Source organism: Gavialis gangeticus, unplaced genomic scaffold, assembly GCF_001723915.1.
Source record: "Gavialis gangeticus isolate Ggan-Ray unplaced genomic scaffold, GavGan_comp1, whole genome shotgun sequence".
NCBI lineage: Eukaryota > Metazoa > Chordata > Crocodylia > Gavialidae > Gavialis > Gavialis gangeticus.
The window spans coordinates 54,416,780-54,432,584 of NW_017728992.1; the positions used below are offsets into that span (position 1 = coordinate 54,416,780).

At 42.0% G+C, this 15,805-nt stretch overlaps 1 protein-coding gene across 3 annotated transcripts in view; it reads right to left on the reverse strand.

Moving 5' to 3' along the window:
• NEDD9 (neural precursor cell expressed, developmentally down-regulated 9) overlaps positions 1-15,805 on the reverse strand; it is a 201,556-nt gene that overhangs the window by 24,855 nt on the left and 160,896 nt on the right. For all 3 annotated transcript variants that reach the window (XM_019522602.1, XM_019522610.1, XM_019522592.1), the window contains one exon: positions 8,566-9,009. In XM_019522602.1, the coding sequence (XP_019378147.1) occupies positions 8,566-9,009 (444 nt within the window). The remainder of the gene's footprint in view (positions 1-8,565; positions 9,010-15,805) is intronic.

The following is a 15,805-nucleotide window of genomic DNA, read 5'->3' on the forward strand; positions in this document are numbered from 1 at the left end:
ATCTAGCCTAAATCAACAGAATGCTATTGACTAAAGTGGAATGGCAATCATCTGTATCAGATGGTGAGCTGGGCCAGATTCTTTGCACATTCTAGTTATTGTTGATGCTGTTCAGCTGTTTCCAATTCTGGATGCACGCAGAGAGATGCAAAACTTTCCTGCAGGCATTGCAGAATAGGCATTAAAAGAGGAAAAGGATAAAGTGCATATTGCATTTTTACTGGAAAAAACTTTTACGACCTGGTCCTTACAGGACCTGATTCTGCTCCCACCATTGTCTGCTGTAGGGACTTCAGCCAATAAAGTCGCTGGTCAGATACACTCATTTTCGCAGCAGCAACGTTGGCTGGGGAAGGGGGCTATTTCCTGGTCTTCGATAGAATTCAGTCCTGCCTATAGAAACTGACAAAGAGAGTCAGAACAATATTTCTAAGTATCAAGGGGTTTTTTTTCTAAGGGAGGAGAGTAATGACTGTAATGCACCATTGTCCTAAGAACCCAGTATTTAATGTGTGTGGGTGGGGGTGAATTTCTTAGGAAACGATACTTGTCTAAACTCTTTTCAACAGCTTTATTGTCCCTACCTCTGTGAAAGTTGCTCATTTCAGATACTTGGTGACCTCATGCCTTGGCCGAAAAGGTTAAGGATCTGATGCAGCATAGTGCTTTGTGATACAGTAGTCAGACATTCTGGAGTGCCCAAAATGAATAAATTGTGGGGGAGTGGATCAGACAGGGGGAGCAGGGAGCTTATTGTACAATTCTCTGGGGACATTCTGTCCCGGGAAAATACACTTTTGTGCTCAAAAGCAGTTCCTTTTGTTTGAGTTTCATTTGGAGCTGAAGTTTTAACTAATAATGTGAGTCAGTGCTAGTATTATGATTGCTGGCCCAAAATATTTTAAACGGGACATTTTTAATACACAAAGACTGCCTGGACTAGGGACGGACAAAATGTTGATGATGATATGACTATCCCACCTCAACAAAGGGAGGCAAAGCCTTAGGCTGGGAGCATGCACCTTCTGTATTGTAAATTTTTATTTCTGGTTCAGAGAAACCAGAGATTTCTGTTGTATTTGTGTTTCTGTTGGTTGCGGGGAATAATTAAATCTCCCCCAAAATCAGTGTTTGATTAATTTATTTGAACACTTAAGAAAACATTCTTGGTATGTTTTAATAGCTGAACATTTGCTTATAAGTTTGGGTTTTAAAAGTCAAAGCTTGATTCTGCACTCAGATTTATGTGGGTAGACTGTCATGCTCAGTAGGAGTCCAGGAGTATGGATTAGACTGCATGCTTGGGACCTTTTTATGCTACCAGGAAGGGGAAGGGAGGAGTGTGTCTTGTGTTTTCTAAATAGGATTGACTTTAAAAAACATCCGCCCCCAAAAAACCAAAAAAAAACCCTCTTCCTGCCTAGGGAGAGATTGGGAATAGTGTTGAGCTCATTTATTTACTTAGTCTAATAAAAACACAAGCTTTATCTTAAAATATATCTTTATAGATCACATCAGTGACTAACTACTGCTTACTTTGACTTGTGGGTAAGGGTTTCTTCACTAAGTGGTTTTTGAAGAGACCACAAAATCCAGATGAACTGCTAATAATTGGCCAGGCTTCATTTATATGAATGCCTGTTGCACTGCTCATTTCATATGGAAAGTTACAGTAGTACACACACATGCATCAAAAGGTTGCATGCTATATTATTTACGAACAGTCTGCATTAAATTGGAGGGACTCATCCTTTCAGCACATTGTGTGAAATCGCCAATTGTTGAGGCTCATGTTTCAATTCCTGCTGCCCTCAGCAATTTTGCTGTATGTTTAACATTTTAACACTGAAGCAATATTTTGTTACAAAGGTTACACATCCCCAAAGCTGAATTTGTGACATGAAAATGAGAGACAGAGGGACTATAAGTTGCTTGGGTCTCTGAAATAAACCCCGTCACAGGAAACTGTGCTATTTCAGACTGAGGGAAAATGAGGGCATGTTTTTATGTCTTTTGAATGCAAATAGGTTTTGCAAGCAAACTACAAATAGTGCAAATGTTTTCTTTCCTTTGATGTGAAAATGTCTCTGCATAACAAATGCTGCTTTTGCTTGGCTCAGAGTATAACCCCTCAAGAGTTACAGGGAGAATGAAACTAATAAGCGACCTAAAAGATCATGATAATGGAGAGGGAGAAAATTTCTTGAACAGCTGTCATGTGCTTGTTCATTTCTTCCCAAATAAGACAGTACTTGTTGCTTAATTGGGAGGAGGAATGTCAAAACATGGCTGAACTGGCTTGTTCTGCTGATGTCTGTGCCAAAGCTGTCAGGGTGGTACTGGATCTGGGGCACTGTTTCTGCTTTTTCGTGGACTCTACCAACAGCAATTGTTAGATAAGTACAGGACAATCGGGGAGTAAGCAAGGGCAAGGGCCTATTCCTGCATTCCTTGCTTATCCCAAACTCCACCAGTGGCAAGAAAAGTTTGAAAAGGTTGCAGGCTACAGCAGGGTGGAGTGGTGACTCTCTTTTTTGAAGACTTGCCCACACTTGGAAATGTATCAGAATATCTATCCCTTAATGTTTATCTCAGTATAACTCCCTGTGCAGATGCTCTAAGTTTGGAAAAGGAACGTTGTTTTTCCAGTTCAGTGTTATTTGCTTTAGATACTTTAGGAATATTGAAATACCAGAGCATTTCCTGAAATGAACAGTTCTGAAAAAAATTCATCTATAAAACGTTGAAGCATCTGGAGTTTAGCTGGCACTGGACACATCTACACATTTGTTAATGCGCCTTTGCTACTGCGCATTAAGTTTAGTACCTCTAATAAGAGGTACTAGGTAAAGGCACAGTAGCAAAGACGAACATTTATTTTTGTGACACTTAATGGGTAGTGGAGTCATTCTACTGCACATTAGCATGTTTTTTTCCCATGATGCATGAATGTGCAGTAGAACAGTCCACTGCCCATTAAATCTTTGCATTTCCCTAAATCCTCATGATGCCCTATGGGAGTTGTAATTCAGATCTAGATGCCTCCATTTTCCACAATGCAACAAGGTATCCTCCCCACAACTGTGCTGCTGTGCTATATGTTGTGTCGATTTTCCTGACAGAGAATTTTGTTGAAATGTATCAATTCCCACAGGAAAAAACCTATTATTTGAAACCTCATATTTTGCACACATCTATACTGGCTCTGGTTCTGAAGCTAGAACTAGCTTGGGTATCGCTATATGGTTCTGCTTTACACTTAGTAAACTCCAATACAAAAGCTGGCACATTCATAATAACTACCTTGGGATATCTCCCCGGAACTGCATGGTGTGATGTAGGCATACTCAAAGGAACAAAAATTTTGTTAAATTATAGACATGTTTTCTTTATTGATGTTTTTAGCCATTAATTTAGTGCTCAGAGCTATCACTAAACTGGGGAAATCAACGTGTACTGTACATATAAAATATACTTTGCAGTTTCATAGCACCATTCAGCTGAGGGATCTCAAAACAATTTGCATAGCAACAAATTTTAGCTTCACAACCTTGTATTTGTATTTCACAACTTGTATTGGCAGGTTGGCAGATAAAGTAACCAACACAAAGTAGTTACCTAAGATGACATGGTAGTCTCTGGCTGGGGACAAAACCCCAGTTTCCTGAATGCCAGACTTGTCAGTTAAACTAGAAGGTCTCACCTTCCCCCCTGAGAGCCGGAAAACAGAACTAGGAAAGGAAAATATTCCTAAGAGAGAGGTTTTATTTTTTTATATTCTTTGGATACTGTTCACTTTAACAGGCACAGTTACTGGATGTGAGGAACCACAAGAGGACCAGGAAATGTCATTACCAGTGAAAGTTACTGTAAACCTTTGGTTTTCAATCTGTGCTCTGTGGACCCCTGGGGGTCTGTGGACTATGCCTAAAGGATCTGTGGAAGATGAGTAGGATCAATTCAAATATGTGAATACCCACACTTAAAATCCAAAGGTGTCCACACCTCCATTTGAAATTTCTAAAGGGGTCCACAAATCAAAAAAGGCTGAAAACCACTGCTTTAAGTCATCCATCATCATTTCAGGATATTTAAGATAATTTTTTTAAAGGGATGTTTTTTATTTGACAAAAGAAGCTGACACTACCATGTTCTAAATAATGTTGTATTCCAAAATCAGTGCCTCACCATAATTACCTGCTTTGTCATTCCTTTCTGACTTGCTTTCCCTTTTCCTGCGAACTAGGCACCTTACCTGAGCAAGTCTTTACCTGCTCATGACATCTGGCTTTAATAGTAAATCAGCATCCGGAATAAGTCCTGCCTCTCAGGAGCTCCTAAGCTGTCCCTGTAACATTTGCATGCAGGCTAGACCCTACATTGGCCCAGAGAAAGTAGACCCATGCATGCAAAAATGGTCCAAATATAAATGGTGCTGATACTGCTTCACAGGTTCCTTTGAAACTGTGGCCTCCTCTGCTACCCTGGGAAGTGAGAGGGTTTGCACATATGAAAACTGCACAGTAATATACTTCTTCTAGATCAGAGTACCTTTCAGCTACTATTGCCAAAACTCACCTGCACACTTATAAGCAGAGTCTCTGCTAATGAAAGCAGGCCCAGCAGCTCACTGAACCTATTGGAGGCAGGTGTTGGAAGTCTGGGAAAAGGGATCCCTCGTTCTAGAAGTCAAAGCAAGGAGCCCCAGAGCACATGTTTGGGACTTCAAGCTCTCTTTTAATACATAAATATTGGCTTACTGATCCATTGACAACAGGGATTTGGAATGAAAGATTGCTTCTTTCAGTCAAACAAAGCAAATGCAGAAATTGTTCCCTTTTTAATTGGGTTTTAGGTTCCCTTTCTTTTATGAAGGCAATGAGGTTTTGTGGCTACAGTGTGTTTCTGTTAATGCAGAAGTAGAACAAATAAATTGCAAAATAATGAAGATTTTGCAGGAAAAAAAGGCTCCTTTATTTACTTTTTGCCTCTGTTCCACCCTAGGATTTCTGATGGCACTGTGGGTTATGGTTTATAAAGGATCTTTTTGTTTACAATCAGAAAGAAAAACTCCAGGAACTAGAAACATGTAATGCTTGCTGTCTGCATTTAATTGGAGAAGGCCAATCAAACTGAGTTTGTACCTGTCATGTCGATTCTGTGGATGGCAGGACCGGGCTTTTGTGTCATAGAGTAATCCCTTCCTCAGTAGTAGGTCTGTAACTATTACCCTGGCTTTCAGCAAGCACCTAGGAAGGAACTTAATTTGTGTTCACAGTAGTACATAAACAGGTCTGCCTTAAGTGGAGTCATTCCTTCTAGCTAGTGCTAAGCAGTCTGTAAGTCAGTCAAATAAATGGCCTTTATATTCTACAGAAAATTATCATGTCCAGAAAAATGCATACCCTAGGCAGAGTCTTCCTATGCCTGAAGAAGGGTGCTTGTGCCCAAAAGCTTGCAGAGAATAGTTTTCCCAATGATTTAGTTGGTCTAATAAAAGATATCACATCTACCCAGAGAACCTTGCCTGCCTATACCCTGGCTTTCTGAAGTCCAAGTCTAGCCAAGAATTTAGAGGAAACAGGTGTTTTAGTGTCTCTGCTTTTGCATCACAATAAGAATTTTGCATTTAGGCCTAAAAGTTTGTCTTTAACTCTTTACTATAGTTGGAGATTTACATGCATTTATTTTGTAACCAGAATGCCTTATTGCTTCCAATGGGAGCTTTGTGCGAGGCCTGACAACACAGTATGGTCCCAGTTGGCTTGTGTACAGTCAGACGAAAGGCTGTTGGTATACAACACAATTGTTATAGAGCAGTTTATCCCAGATTTTAGCCAGTAGCAAACTTAGCGTGTAGTGAATAGTATCTCCACTGTGAAGCCAGATCTCCCAAGAAGACAGCTTGCAGTGGGTGCTGTTACCATTCCTGACCACTAGGTGGTGGCAGGAATCAGTTTTCATTGAACAAAGGGCTACCCCAGGATGAAATGGACCTGGGGAGCAGACACTCAACTCCTACCATGTAGCAACTTAATTACTTAGTAAAGTTGTTGCATATTTTTCAAGAGGTAGCTTCCCCTTCCCCCGAGACCTAAGGGATTTACAACATAGTAGGGCTGTGTCTTATGTCTGCTCCACCTTTCCAGTGGTGTGCAAAGAAGTGCAGGAAGGCACTTGTGATTGCACTCTAACTTTTGTGCTTCATCCTGACAAAGGGTGTTTGTGCCTGAAAGGTTACAAAGAACTTTTTTCTAACTATTTAGTTGGTCTAATAAAAGAGATCACATCTGCTCAAAGAACCTTGCACGCTTTATACAAAGCGCTAAAAGTTACAGCTCAGTTGAACATAACAGCTGTTCAGCCTTTGGTTGGGGCGGGGGGGCTCAGAGCCTCCTTGCACTGTCTGAGGCCAGGTGGCAGGAGGTGCTGTTGCACTCCTCCCAGCATGCTCTGCTGGCTCCAGGGGCTTCCAGAGACTGCTGAGAACAGCTGAACAGCCATAGCCAAGCAGCCTGCCTGCCTGCAGCCACTGTGGCTGGCCCTGCCCCTGGGCTTAGTTAGTGGCAGCCTCTCATCCCAGCCACACCTCCTCCCTCCAGCCAGCCGAGCCACAGCCTGATTGGGGGGCATGAAGAGGGGGCCATGTCTCTCCTTGCAGTGCCCCTGGGACTGGGAGAGCTGGTAGCCCAGCTGGGTGCACTGTGTAGGGAGGGGGTCTCTCCCCACTGCTTGTTCCTTTGGGACTGGATCAGTGATCAGATTGGCCAGGCACATCATGGCGGGGGGGAGGGATCTCTCCCCTGTGCTCACTCAGATGTGCCGGAAGAGCAAGCAGGCAGGAGAGACCCCCTCCACCCCGCAGCGTGCCCAGCCAGGCTGCTCACTTCCCCAGGCCTGGAGGCACTGCAGGAAGAGACACCATACCCTCTTCTTTCCCCCTGGTGAGGCTGTGGTGCTCCGCTGACCAGAGGGAGGAGGTGGGGCTGAGATGAGAGGCTGTGACTGACAGCCTGGGGGCAGGTCCAGCCTGCATTCAGGCAGGAAGAGGAGACAAGTGCTACCTGCCTGAGGCTAGAGCGCAGCCCTGCACAAGGGTGTATGGGATATGGGCAGAATTGTCCGAAAGTAACCCTTGCTGTGAATGTGTACATAGGTTTTACCCTAGAGTCCCGTCATCTGATAGCTCATCAGACAAGGGTGACATTTTTGTGCAGTCAGCCATTTTAAAAGATTTCTGTAGCTGCGAACATTTGTAACAATATGGCTGTAGAGTGCTTTTGGGGGGCCTCATCACGTGAAAAATGTAACTTGTGTACACACCCTATGTAGTAAACATTTTGTACACCTGCATCCTAAGATGAGTTACTCATCAATTATGCCCCCTGCGTATACTATTAATTGAGGCTTCTTTCAGCCATTTATGAGGCTGTTTAATTATACTGCTCCAGGTTGGCCTCTCTGAATAAAGTTTTGTTAAATCTTATCCCTGGTGGGGAGACAAGTAGGGATGTAGAAGAGGGAGAAATAATGTGGATTTTCCCATTAAAAAAGACAGCATAGCTGCTCAAGTGACAATGATATTTCCATTGTGAAGCAAGCTGATAGTTTTCAGATGGCAATTTTATCTACCTGTAGAGCCGCTATGCAAAAGGATGACTTTCTTGCAAAGAGAATAAACCAAACAAACCCGCAAGCCAACCTCCTAACAGCATGACTTGAAATGATTTTACGATTCCTCTTTTCTTACTGCTTATTACCAATGAAAACAAGATTATAATACAAAACCAAGTCTTGGAAAGATTTTTCCAAAGACCTGAAATGGAAAGGCTGAATCTACAAAAAGACTCTGACTGTATTGCCAACATAAACTGTGAGATGAAAGTTTAAACCATGGTACCTTCCAGCCAGGCACTTCCTGCCCTCATCTCCCTGTCTGCTCCAGGTCAATACACATCATTGAGCCATAGTTGTAAAGAATATCATAAATGTTAAAGGTAGAGGACTTACCGACAGCTGTACTTTTAATCTCTGCCACATCATTTGGAGTAGAAAGAACTTTAAACTGCTCTTCTCCTACCCAGCTTTGAAAGGTAACTGCCTTGCATCATGCAATAGGCATATAAAACTGTTCTGGATGATAAACGTCGTGTTGACTCAGACTTTATATTAAAGTATACCTTCTTTTCAGCATTATCTAACTTGCTGCTCTCCAGAGTTAGAGGCATTCTGCATCTATTGTTTCCCCCCCTTTTTTTTTCAATTTAAAATCCCATCTGGACCTCTCCAGCAAGATTGCATGTAATTTTATTTACTTAAACAAGATAACTAGAGGTTTGCCTGAAGAAAAATGTTTTGGGCTGTCCTAAGGTCATTCTGACAGCTTCCAGGCACACACAGAAGGAGGGACTGGATGTAGCTAAACCTTCCACAGGGATGAGAGAATGCAACTGTTATTCATACCAGTGAAAATTCAGAATGTTGCTCTTGCTTGTAATTTTTTTAATTTTCAGGCTCAGTGTGTTTTCTTATTATTCCACTGTTGTGCTGTGTAAATGCACCTACCTTGTGCATATGTGAACCATCCATGCTGCCTAAACTTCTCTGCACAGATGGTGGTACTTGGTAAATATCTTGTCCCAGTAGACCATGACCAGTAGGTATCTGGTAGATTCCTTGATTCATATAGGAAGGCGGCACCTGGTAGACTGGGTCCCGAGCTGAAGCATATGGGGCTGGAACTTGATAGACCTTTTGTTGATTGAAAGTTTGATGCGCTGATCCTGAATTGGACACGTCATGGCTAGATGGACTTTCCTGTACTGGGCCGATCAACAGTCTTACGCGGTTACCTGGAACAATGCCTTGTCGGCCATGTAAAGAGCAGAGCCACCATCCTTCCAGCCCTTCAGTGTTCTGTTCAATCACTGTCAATATGTCTCCCTTGCGGAAAGCCAATTCCTCTGCGCACTCTGGGACATTGTCATACAAGGCTCTTGCCATAAGATTCTACCAGGGAACAAGACATTGAACACAAATTAGAATTTCAACTTAGAATTTCAACAGAATTCTGTTAGGGCTGTTTCCAGCTTCCTTTGAGGAATAGAAACTGATTCTGAATATACATGTGCACGCATGCACACACTCATTTTTGTTCATCACACAAAAAGGAATTTCTTTCCTAAAAACAAAAACAAGCAATGCTATAGAGAGCTCTCCCAAGAACACCAGCTACCTGAGAGAGAGTGCCAGGGCACTGATAACAAGGATGGTTTTCATGTAGTCGGCTAGCCCGAACATAAAAGAAGCCAGGAGCTGCAGAGTTAGACTCAGTTCTGCATCTTATTCCTCCAGCTAATTGGAGGATGTCACTTCACCTCCTTGCCTCAGTTTTGTTATCTGTAGAATAAAGATGACAATACTTACCTACCATATGGAGGTGTTGTGAGAATTAGTTAGGTCAGTGGTTCTCAACCTTTTTTGTGCCAGGACCCATCTGTAAACATTAATGGCCAGTCCTGACCCAGTGCCCTTCACTCCCAACTTGCTGCCCCCAGCCCTTGGTCTGTGGGGTAGGGGGTGGTGTAGGGCATGGGGGGCCCCAAGCAGGCTGGAACTCTGCCAGCAAAGGAAAAGCCATGGTTTCCCACACTTTTCTCCTTTAAAGGAGAATCCATGTTTAAAGTTTGTTCACAACCCTTTCATATATTCTTGTGACCCATGGGTTGAAAAACGCTGAGCTAGGTAATGTTTGAATAGGTGACTAGGACTATAAAGGATATAATTATCAATTAAACTGTCAACCAAAGGAACCAGGCTTCTCTCATGGTTCTTATCTAGATTTCCCATTTCTTATTTTTTCTATAATCTTCCTTGACCATGAAACATTGAGTGGCACTGTCTCAGGCAGGTAAAATGTCCCCTGTAGAGTATCTCTCTGGCACAGGCATGTTCTCTCTGTGCGAGGAATACTTCTAACAAATGTATCATTTCATCATTATTTAAATATTGTTATTAGCAAACTATCTAAAGGCTCCAGTTGGAAATATGGCCTTAGTGTGTGAGGTGTTGTCCAATCATATGCTGTCTTGTTCCTATCCTAAATAACCAGGAGCACGTTACTTGAATGTCTGTGTACATGTAAGAGTTTGTCAATGCTGCAGTCGCTGCAACCACCGAGACTTGTGTAGAGCTTCCTGAGCTAGCTAGCTTGTGCATACTTAGTAATGTATCTGTAGTAGCATAGAGGTCAGCATGGGTCAGTTCCGCAAGATCTTGGAGAGGTTTTTCAACCCATGCTGAACTCCATGCTACCACAGCTGAGCTGCTAAAAGTATCCCAGCTTAGCTAGCTTAAAGCTAGCTCAGGTATGTCTTCTAAAAATATGCTTTCTCTGTATGCAGACCAAACATACTTCCCTCCTGTCCCTCCCTTTTTCTATATGCATGATTGTCTGGCACATTCGGTACTGAGTAATTGGCCAAACTAGGCATTCAATGAAAAGTAGGCAGGCAATACATGCTGACATTCTTGGAACCCTCACAAACGCCCTGAACATTTCATTTCTTGGCACTGCTGATATTTCCAAATGTGTTGACAACCACTGCTCCACGCCTTCCTGCTTCTCAGTGAAGGCAGTCAACAGAAACAGCTATAAAGTAATTGTAAGCACTTGAAAAAATATAATAGGTACTGTATCTAAAGTGCTCTAGCTAAAATATTTGGATACAGTACACATGAAAGAAACGTCGTTAATCTATTGCAAGAGGGGATGTGGCTTGCTTCAGCTGGCTTGTGGATTTACCTTTGCTTCCTTTAAAGGCACAGTGTCAAATGCTTTTTACTGGAAGTGTTTTACTCCCTCCCAAGACCTTTCAAAATTCAAAACAAGATTTTTCTTTCCACTTGTTCAGTCTTTTCTGATAAGCAAACGCCCTCACATTTTTCTTCCCTGTACTTATAAGACTGCGCTTTGTCAAATTTGCATACCAAAGATAGATAAGCCTTTCACAACTCACAAAAGATTAAAGCAGGACTGGTTTACACTTTTTTTTTAATGAAGGAACCTGCTCTCAAAACTTAGGCTAACTCTCGCTTCATTTGTCTTTTATTGGTATTATCAGTTAACAGGAAACAGGCTTTGATCTTGCCCTGGATAGACAGGAAAGTCATTTTTAACCATGTTGCAAATGAAAAGAACTGCATTTCTTGTTTTAATTCCTCCCTAGTACAGGTATATTCTTTTCATTTGTCAGCAGCATGCAGATATTTCAATGAAGTTACACTAGGGATGAAATTGGTCCTTGTCTTTACATCATTGTAATTTTATCCTGTAGCACAGCTAATAAAACACATTTGTCCCATCTGACATATTACGTCACAACCCTCTAAATCTGTTGTTTTTCTTTTAAGTTAGTCCCTAAGAAGCTTAGAAGGGAAAAGGGACTCCAGCTTGTTCAGCCAAATTAATTTATCTGTTATCCACCTACATGTATTTCTTATGTACCTGTCACTGTGGTACTTAGATACCAAGTCTAGCCAGCTGTGGCCGTTGAATAGAGCACCTTTTGAAGGTGGAGTTTTCCAAGCAGGAGGAAGACTGCAGAGGAGCCATCACCATTTTAAATAAATCAACAGTAAATTACTAACCTAAATGTATACGTATATGTGTATATAAAGATTAAAGGTATTGAGAGACCTTGACAACTCGGGCTTTGTTCTGCATGTTTCTGTATCACAGACATTTGGGCCTCTAGAAGTGTATGATGGAGCAGCATGCTGAAAAAAATCTTGAGCTGTGTTGGAATTGGAGCAAATAAAAATTCCCATGCAAAAACCTGTTGGTTGCTTATTATCGTGGTCCCAGTGACCTTCTCACCATCTGGTTAGCAGCACGTTAAAGTGTTCTGGATCTGCTTCAAGTGCTGCTTCACTTTTGGCTCCTTGTCAGTGTCAACTGAGGCAGGTGAGTTAACCTAACTGGCTCTCTGTTATTTCATAGCAATCTCACCAAATGCATATGGAGATTAGCATTTTAGAAACAGCTCTCAGCAGCCCTGTCAGTGTGAAGGACTGATACGAGGCAGATAATTGACCCAGAGGGGATTGTGTAGCTACAGGCAAATGGATACTATTATGTTTTTGATGACTTTATACAATGCTTGCTTAAAGCTAGGAGGACTCTGAATACAATAAGCTCCTTAACTGATCCTTTGCTTCCAGAAGTACTATACACACAGTGCAAATATTTCATATGTTGAATATTCCATATTTTAGGGGTATTGGTCGTAACCGTGTTGGTCTAAGGACATAGGCAGGTGAGGTTCTCGTCACATTTACCCAAATAACCTTGTCTGAATATTCCATGTGGACTTATTCTTCCCCAGCCAGTATTCTCTGTATTTTGGTGCAGGCAGGGAAAGCTAAGGTATGCTGCGAAAACAGGTGCTACATGCTACATCCCCAGGTGCCAAGCTGGCAGCCATCCTATTTCCACGCAGCAGGTGGTAGACAGATTGTATCTGATCTAAGACTCAAGCCTATGGATAGGAAGACTATTAAGATATTGTAAGTACCACAGCCTTTGCTTCCCTATAGGCCTTCCTCAGGACCTCATGTACTTATTGAGCAGAAAAGGTTATTCTGGATTTCATTAGATTTACTCTTTGAGGCAAGACTTGGTCAATTTAATTGTCTGTGGACCACTATGCTAAATAAGGCTTGAAATGTGAAGACAAAACAATAGGTGTTCTCTGCTTTGGTCATAGCACTTGGTAGTAGAGCTGATGTGGAAAATTGTTGGGCTTATTTTGGCAAGGACAAATTTAAAGTCCCTTTATATTCCTAATGCAAAAGGCAATAACCTATCTATAATGGGCTAGAACCTGCAGTACACATGCTTCATATGGATGGTCTGTCAGGAGGCAGTGGTACAGGGATTATCTGTGAGGAAAATGAGAATTGTATTTTGAGGATTCTAAGCTAGAGTACCTTCATTTTGGTCGGCTGAGGAAGGCTAGTGTGTTTCATAAAATGGAACAGATTTCAGTCACCCCCTTCTTTAACCGTACTACAGATCCCATCTTCCCTCTGGTTCCAGGCAGAAGGCATCTAGACCAAGATAGAGACCCCTTCAGGCTCTAAGTTCTTAATACATTTACAAGTAGCTGTGGTCCCCCTGTAGTACACTGGCAGTGCTCTGAATCCTTCCTGTACTATGACAGTGTAACAGCGCTTATCTAACAAGTGCTCCTGGCCTTTACAGTAAATCGCTGGTTGTACTATGCAGCTCTACCATACATTGTATTATTAGCATAAGTCACTAGCTGTCTATTGATAATACTTTGAGACTCCAGCCAAGATAACGGGCCCTTTGTGCTAAGTCTCGGTACAAGTGTAACAAAGATGACCCCTGCAAGCACTGCTTTCTCTAAGGTTTTTGGGGAAAAAATGCAGAACTTCTGTCTAGCCATCAACACTCCAGTGCCCACAATTTGAGCAGGAGGAGAAGGCTATTTTCAATGGCTGTTGTCTAGAAATTCAGTTAGAGCATGTGCTATAAGAGAAGTGATTTGGTAAAGCATGCTGATGCCAGGCCATTAGGAGTCCTACTTGAGAGAATTAACATGTAAACAGATCATTTCTGTACACATGCAGATTAAAGAGTCATCCCAAACAATGTACACATTTTCATCAATTCTGCTGGGCTGGCCATTGCATGCGGATGGCTGACACTTGTCTCCCAAAGCAAGTTCTCTTCTCTCAATTTAGTCATGGTAAGAGGACCCGTGGAGGACAGAGGAAGTACTACAAAGACACCCTGAAAGCATACCTTAAGAAGGGTGGCATCAACCCTATAAATTGGGAAGTCCTGGCTGGTAACAGGTTTCAATGGCGCTGCACCATACATCAAGGTGCAGCCTGAAGAGAACCAGATGAAAAGAACAGTCTTGCTCAGGAAGCCGAGAAATGGCAGAAGAAAAAGGAAAGCATGCAACATCCTAGCCAATAGCTGTGCCCCCTCCAAGGCACCACTTGCCACATCTATGGAAAAACTTACAGAGCACAGATTGGACTTCTCAGCCACCTTAAAACTCACCAGTAATTCTGCCCTGACAGACATCCTCCTCGTATCGAGGGATAGCCAATGGCACACTGAAATGCAATAATTCTTTGGTCAGGTATTTTGCCCATCAACAATGATGTCAGGATCCCTAAATTTGATACAACCTCCGATATTCTGAGTTTGTGGACTTGTCATTAGCATTTTTTAAAAGAGGTCTTAGGCAAGCAGCTGTGATTGCTTTAAGACACTTAATACAGTAGCACCTCAAACTGCAAACCTTGGATTTCACTATTGTAAAGACAGGGAAGACAGACCAAGAGCAAGAGCTGCCATGTGGTAAGATCAGTGAAATGTTTTATTTGCCAAACTTTAAGTGAGGAACAAGACCATGAGACCATTTGTTCCCACAGATGGCAATGGGCTGTTGAGCCAGGCTTTAAAGATATTTAGACATAACTAGGTAGACAAATTCCTAGTGGCTATTGTTGAAAGTGCCTAGGGACTTTCTTCCTACTGAAATTAGAGAATTGGGTACCTGTCTGCATCATTAGGTTCTTTGAAGAATGGCTGTTTTTTCTTTGGTTTATTTTTCCTTCAGTGTGGGGAGTTGAAAGGGATGCTCTGATACTTGTGATTCAAACAGAGGCATTGCTGATGGGGCTGTAGCAGCTGGAGAGAGATGGCAAGAGGCAAGGAGAGAAGGGTCCATTCTCTCCATTAGAGTAAACATGGCAAGTGACATAGGTAACAAGACTGTGTGAGGTGTAAAAAGTGGGGAAGCAAACACAGAAGCAAACAGTGGGGAAAATTAAATGATAGGTTATGGAATTAAATCCAACAGGCTTTTTTTTAAAGGCTCACTGATATGGTGCTGGCATTGCAGTGCAGGGCCATCAGTTCAACTCCTTGCTAAGCTATGCTTGCACATAAAAGACTGAATGAGAAAAAGCTTTAACTAGCCACGAATCTCCCACTTCTCTAAGGGAAATGGTACAAAAACATTCTAGAGCACGTATGCCTATGTACATTGACCCACACACAGTAATTATTTCTTCCTTTTTTCTTAGTACAATACCAAGGAAATTACCTCTGTAAGCAAAAAAGGGTGTAACTCCTCCTGCATACTAACAAATGGTTTGTTTCAAACTCCAAACAACCCTTTTGCTATGTTTAGACGCTTGCAGGAAAAGGAAGAAGAAACAAAGGAGTGACATAAGTGTCTACGCACAAACCAGTGACTTTTTAATAATTATGCACAGATTCCCCTATTTCTTGCTGTATTTTTATTTCTGTCACCCTCATTTTTGCTTCTTGTTTTTAAAGTAAATGGCTATTTGTCTGAAGAAAGCTTAGGGAGTATAGTATTTGTGTCACACCATTCCTTTATGGTGGCGTTAATGCTTTCATTCCCCTCTCTCTCCTACCAAAGTGGAAAATGCAATACAGAGTGAATTTAGTCCTGAACAAAATGACTTGGGCACAAGCCATGTTGGGGGCAGGCTCAGAACACCCTGCTAGAGAGAGTTCATGCTGGATTGTGTCTGCTGACAAAAACCAGCTTCAGTCTCAGAGTTATCAGACAGCTTTGCATCCATTCATTCTTAACTTCAGCCGCCCCTTGCCCATTTTCCTCCATCACAGCCTCTGGGATAAAGGAGCTATTATTGTACTGTCCATTTGAAGAAGAAACCTCCTGAAGCATTTTTGGTATCTGCAAAAAATATGGTTTTGGGGGGGGGG